General features: G+C 39.2%; 1 protein-coding gene across 1 annotated transcript; it reads left to right on the top strand.

Annotated features, from left to right (window-relative positions):
• Nucleotides 1-1831: 1831 nt before the first annotated feature.
• On the top strand, nucleotides 1832-6659 carry LOC147874594 (Kazal peptide Pr13a-like). Its single transcript, XM_087344172.1, has 4 exons — nucleotides 1832-2311; nucleotides 2410-2577; nucleotides 5965-6091; nucleotides 6365-6659. The coding sequence occupies exons 1-3, from the start codon at nucleotides 2281-2283 to the stop codon at nucleotides 6072-6074; spliced, it is 309 nt and encodes a 102-aa protein (XP_087200298.1). The 5' UTR covers nucleotides 1832-2280; the 3' UTR covers nucleotides 6075-6091; nucleotides 6365-6659.
• The last annotated feature ends 198 nt before the right edge of the window (nucleotides 6660-6857 follow it).

Genomic DNA, 6857 nt, shown 5'->3' with positions numbered 1-6857 from the left:
CCTTGTAACTCTTCTTCTGCTAGTGCATTTGTTCCCATGAAGGATATAACCATACATTTGCACTTCTATTTACGTCTGTGCAGAATATCAGTGACAATGAAAGGGTTCGACATCTTTACAGCTGGGAATTTGTTGATAGTCGACAAGAAATCGACCACCAACATGGAGATTGAGCGTCTGTCTGACAATTTCTCACCATAAAAGAAAGATTGAGTTATTATAGTTTTTAAACTGAATTTCTGATTCTTTCCGCTTGTCTGAATAATAAAATGTATTTTCTGTCAAATAAATGAGATCAGACTCAAATGGGGCTGTTAATTACAACATATCTCGTTTTGAACTCTGTTTTGTACATGACTTACATAAAATAAGTGTGTCAACACAACACAAATCTGAAATATATGTGTAATGATCTATTATCACCCTCAGCTACACCAAAAACCTGAAACCAACTGAATCAACAATCGGGAAAAAACGAGGAAAATCAAAACGAATTCTATCACACCCAGCTGTAGCAACTCTAACCTTATAAATAACCATCATAATACTAACAACAACCTTGTAAAAAAATTAAAATATACGATAATACGAATGTCTGCGTGTTGTTTTCTGACTTTTGCTTCATACAAGTTGCTAAGTGCTGCCATTACCGAAATGAAGTTCACTATTTTCTGTGCAGTACTAAACTTTCCTTCGATTACATAACAGGAATATCGGTGTGATGCGAAATCTGGAATTGATTTATTGCTTACTCTTCCAATCGAGTAAACTCTGCTCTAGATCATAAGGAAAAACATGTCTTATTGCGTTTCAGCGAAATCGGATATCGTGTTCTGGTTTTACCCAAAAGATAGCGCTAATTAGATAAATGACACAGATCAACCAGTGACATTGGCATATATCCAGATTGTGAAGGTCTCGGACATTATTTCGAAACTAACTTACCCCATGGACAAATGTGCTTTTTAAAAGCTAACAGTCGCTCACCTGGTCAACAAACTCCCCGCCTTGTATCTAACCCTTTGTTCCATGTCCACAAGAGTCCGCCACTGGCTTCTATCCTTAGAAGAATCCAGACCACGTCTTAAAGGGATAAATCCTTTGAATCCCCAAATGTAAATTGAAGAGGAATGTGTGGAAAGAAAAGAAGGAAACGAAGAACAGAATAAAGACAAGTAGAAGAGGAAAATTGTGTCGAAAAAGAATAGATGCAAAGGGTAAGACAAAAATGTTCTGTCATTTATTTAGAATCCATATTTGTGGTGTTTATAAAACCGACTTCTTCCTCATAGCTTGAATATGAAAGGGCGGATGTCCGTTTTAATATTGTTCCATCTACGTCTAGGTCTCCCAAATGGTATCTTTCATTCAGGTTTATATTGTCTAGCAAAATATATTTTTCCTCGTGAATTGCTTTTTAATATACATTTTAAATAATATTTTATCTGAAGTTCTGTTTAGACCTCCTGACAAATCCCTTCTGTAAAAGTTTAATTCGTTCCTTATAGCAAATATATATTATTTAGTTCTTTTATTTCACAGTTTGTATCCAATCTGAATGTGCACATTGTTCCATGCTTATTTTAAAGATATAACTTCAGTATCCGTCTTCAAGGACGATATTTCTTCAAATATTAGGCTACATTTTCTCCTAAATGGTCTTCACGTTTCCTGATGGGGGGGGTCTTCCTTTCACTAGGTGGCAATAGCCCCTACTCTGAGCATGTCAAGGCCTTCAGCTTAGACATGAACCCCGTTAGCGTAAACACATCTCTAGTTATATAAGGCTCTGTTTGCGAATTCCAGCTAACGCAGAAATGGTTTAACATAGCAAGGAACTACGTTTTGCGCTTTTCGCAGGACTCCGTGATCAGTTGGATTTTGGTTTCATCTTCTAAGAGTTGGTGTCAAAAATACCAGGAAAGGACAAGGCAAGAAGAACATTAAATCAAAAATAAAACACGCAGAGAGCATCAAGCTACAAACATTTTTGATTCGTTTAGTTGAAAAATAAACATTGTTCGCAAAATACAAGTGTTGAATATCAATGACCCAGCTCGCCCACCCCGACAGGTCGGCCCTGACAGAGTAGGAACTGTTTTGAACGTGGTCACAACGCGCATGAGGAAATTGCGCACGTGACATAATTCTGACCTTCAGCGTCTAAGGACTGCCGGACAGTGAAGTTCTAGATTACATCGGAACAAGTGATAGCATTTTCGCATTTTACATTTCGCCTCAACTCTGTCTGCACTCTTACATTCATAGTCCCAGAACAAAATGAACAACCATTGGATTATTATCTTCCTAAGTGAGTCTTTGTTTGCTTTAACAATGACGACAAAGTGTCTCTGTTACGAATAACATGGCTACTTGTTTTTATCTCTGTCTTAAGCATATATTTTGCAGGTGTTGTGGTGCTAATGCCGGATTCCTACGAGTCGGCGACTGTGATTAGATGCAAGTGTAATTGCCCACGGGAATTTGAACCAGTTTGCGCTGAGGACTCCACTGGGGACCGAGACATGTTTCCCAACGAGTGTCATCTCAGCTGTTACAACTGCACGCATGATAAGGGTAAGATTAATAAAAAAAATAAGCTTAACATATTCGGGTCTGTCACTGATCATTTTTAATCTACGTTCCACAGACAAGACACACATATTTCAGGTTATTCTTTGGTATTACATCGTGTAGTCTCATAGATGTTACCGACGTTTCAGAGGCGTTTATTTCCTCCATCAGTAGTGTGTTGATGGAGGCAGCAAGCACCTATGAAACGTCTGTCATGTACTAAGAGACTACACAATGCAACAACCCAGAAGACAACCATCTTCAGTCTGTCCGTTTATCTGCGTATTGTAATTGTAAGTGGTATTGACATTGTAGTGAATCATTTTACCTTCTTAGAGCCGCATTAGTGTAAATTAACAGAGCTTATACAGCACGTTTTGACAATTAACGGTTTCACTACAACAAGAAAAGTTACTTTCTTGTACAACTTATAGTGGCATTGTAATGCGGAAGTAGAAAAATATCACGAAGTTGAAACGCCTACTAAACATTGTTGAAAATAGGCTTACCACCTGGGGAATCCAGGCGACGGTAGAAGGATAATATTAAAATAAAAGACGTGTATAATAGGCTTATCTGTTCTATCCATTCAAAATTTATTGTTGTCCTAGAATATTCATTGTAAGAGGCAAGAAGCGATCGAAAATCTCCATCCTAAGAGGACAATCGGTGTCTTCGTACGAAAGATCAACCTTCCAAATACCATACCTCAGTTACCGTTTATGATAGAGTTACAATTTTGATTTATAAATTTCGGGTTATTTATTTCAAGCGCATAAGTACGAAGCTGATAAAAATAATAAAAATATCTGGTAGATTTAGCGGTTCCTATAGTATATATTAATATTTTAGGTGCGTCACGCCCAGTCACTCCTATTCACGCTTGGTCACTTTTTGTAAATATTGGTCACGTTTCGACACTTCTGGCCATATCTCGTCACGGCTTTGTAGCAGGTCACATTTTATCACGCTTACGCACGCTTGGTCACGCTTACACACATTTTCAAAACCTTCGTCGTATTTTAACACTTATGGTGACCTCTCGTCACGGCTTTATAGTAGGTCACGTCTAGGCACGCTTTATCACGCTTGTTCACGTTTGGTCACGCTTTGTAAATCTTCGTCACTTTTCGACAAATATGGTGATCCCTTGTCACGAAGTAAAATCAGGTCACGCCTGGTAACGCTTTGTCACGCTTGGAAACGCGTGATCACTAAGTCACGCCTCTGCACGCTTACGTTATGTTACGTAAGGCTCGGTTAATTTTGGCTTCCTTGCAATACGTTAGATTAAGGTTCAACATGTTGGGTTAGGTAAGGTTAGGTTAGGTTTGGTTAGGTTAGGTTGGGTTAGGTTAGGTTAGGTTATGTTGGGTTAGGTTAGGTTAGGTCCATTTAGTGCATTTTGTTAGGTTAGGTAAAGTTTTGAAAATTTTTGTGACGTTTCGACACTTATGACCACAATTCGTCACGCCGTTACAGTACGTCACGCCCAGTCACGCCTGGTCACGCTTGGACAACCTTTGTAAATATTGATCACGTTTCGACATTTCTGGCCATATATTATTATTATTATTTATTTGACTGCAAATGGGTTTTTACCCGGTGGCAGTGGTCCTACAATAAGACACAACAAAACATAAGACAACAAAAACAATAAGAAACATCGTCACGGCTTTATAGCAGGTCACGCTTATTCACGCTTTGTTACGCTTGCGCACGCTTGGCACATTTTTCAAATCTTTATCGTATTTTAACATTTATGGTGTCCTCTCGTTACGGCTTGATAGCAGGTCACGCCTAGACACGCTTTGTCACGCTTGGTCACGTTTGGTCACGCTATGAAAATCTTCGTCACTTTTCGACAAATATGGTGATCCCTTGTCACGAGGTAAAAGCAGGTCACGCTTTGTCACGCTTCTAAACGCGTGATCACTAAGTCACGCCTCTGCACGCTTACGTTATGTTACGTAAGGCTCGGTTAATTTTGGCTTCCTTGCAATACGTTAGATTAAGTTTCGACATGTTGGGTTAGGTTAGGATAGGTTGGGTTAGGTAAGGTTTTGTTCGGTTAGGTTTGGTTAGGTTAGGTTGGGTTAGGTTAGGTTGGGTTAGGTTAGGTTGGGTTAGGTTAGGTTAGGTTAGGTCCATTTAGTGCATTTTGTTAGGTTAGGTAAAGTTTTGAAACTTTTTGTGACGTTTCGACACTTATGACCACAATTCGTCACGCCGTTACAGTACGTCACGCCCAGTCATGCCCAGTCACGCCTGGTCACGCTTGGTCAACCTTTGTAAATATTGATCACGTTTCGACAATTCTGGCCATATATCGTCACGGCTTTATAGCAGGTCACGCTTATTCACGCTTGGTCACGCTTGGCACATTTTTCAAATCTTTGTCGTATTTTAACATTTATGGTGTCCTCTCGTTACGGCTTGATAGCAGGTCACGCCTAGACACGCTTGGTCACGTTTGGTCACGCTATGAAAATCTTCGTCACTTTTCGACAAATATGGTGATCCCTTGTCACGAGGTAAAAACAGGTCACGCCTGGTCACGCTTGGGCACGCGTGATTACTAAGTCACGCTTCTGCACGCTTACATTATATTACGTAAGGCTCGGTTAATTTTGGCTTCTTTGGAATACGTTATATTAAGTTTCGACATGTTGGGTTAGGATAGATTGGGTTGGGTTAGGTTAGGTTAGGTTAGGTTAGGTTAAGTTTGGTTAGGTTGTGTTACGTTGCGTTAGGTTAGGTTAGGTTCATTTAGTGCATTTTATTAGGTTAGGTAAAGTTTTGAAAATTTTGTGACGTTTCGACACTTATGACAACAATCCATCACGCCGTTACAGTACGTCACGCCCAGTTACGCTCAGTCACGCTTAGTCACGCCTGGTCACGCTTTGTCAACCTTTGTAAATATTGATTACGTTTCGACAATTCTGGCCATATATCGTCACGGCTTTATAGCAGGTCACGCTTAGTTAGGCTTTGTCACGCTTACTCACGCTTGGTCACTCTTGGACACATTTTTCAAATCTTCGTCGTATTTTAACATTTATGGTGACCTCTCGTCACGGCTTTATAGCAGGTCATGCCTAGTCACACATTTTGTTTTTTATGTGCGAATAGTTATCAATAATGGCTGTACGACATTGAATAATGTTAGATAACTAAGAGTAACTATCGGTATGATGCTGGGTTATTCTTGAGAATATTGAAATTGCTCGAGAATCAAGAAGCTGCTGTCTTCATGGAGACCAGAGGTTCATTATTTTGTTTACAAGAGGTCATCACATGTCAACTTTCAGTGTTTCCACAGTTATTGCCTTCACACCGGAATATTTTGACATCAACATGAAAATGTGTTGAAAACCCATGTTTCAGATTACGTCATAAAATCCCGTGGTGAATGTTCTACCTCAACTACTACTAGCAGCCGACCTCGAACCGCAGTGGTTCGTCGACAAGGCAGAAGGGTCCGTGCCATGGATTAACACGTTCCGAATGTCTGGTAATAGATAACACAGATGATTCACACAATGCTGGAAATTATTTTGTTTAATGTTATTCTCTCAAATCCATTTCGGACTTCAAATTGGCCACAGTACCAAAATTTAATTTGCAACATCTGAAGGTGAGTAACATGGACTTTTAATGTGCCGTGCATTTCGTTTTAGCTTGGTACAAATCCACCATTCAGGGAGAATTTTTTTATTTCACATCATTGAAACAACATAATGCATTCATGCTGTTACCAGTGCATTTATTAATATTCTTGTTCCAGATTACTCGCCATCTCGCAACTGGAATTTAAGTCAAAACAGTGTCACAAGCAGACAAATATTAATAATCAGCTTCATCATGAGACATCCCAATTGGAAATCAAACTGAAAACGACAGGTTCAGAGCCACATGTGAACCCACACCCTTGTTGCAAAAGTGACGTGGAGTTGTGCATAAATAATTTCAGACAGATTAATGAATCTTTAAGTTATTTCAGTGTATTAAATTGTGTATTCAAATGTGTAACATTTCAAAATCAACGAGTTTGAAATATACTCGTATATGATACCTTGTAACCATTCTTCTACCAGTGTATTTGTTCCTGTGATGAAGGATACAACCATGTGTTTCCCTTCTCTTTGCTTAAATCTAGAGCATCAGTGATAATGACCAATGACAGGATTCGACATCGTTACGGTTGCTAATTTATCGATAGTCGACAGAAAATCGACCAACAACATGGAAATCTTTGGGAGGATAAGACTACATACACA

The sequence above is a fragment of the Zootermopsis nevadensis genome, unplaced genomic scaffold (genome assembly GCF_977971745.1).
Source record: "Zootermopsis nevadensis isolate Lab colony 2312 unplaced genomic scaffold, Znev_1.0 Znev_ptg000007l, whole genome shotgun sequence".
In the NCBI taxonomy this organism is placed as follows: Eukaryota; Metazoa; Arthropoda; class Insecta; order Blattodea; family Termopsidae; genus Zootermopsis; species Zootermopsis nevadensis.
The sequence above is the reverse complement of the archived record's forward strand: the minus strand, read 5'-3'. Positions and strand labels throughout refer to the sequence as shown.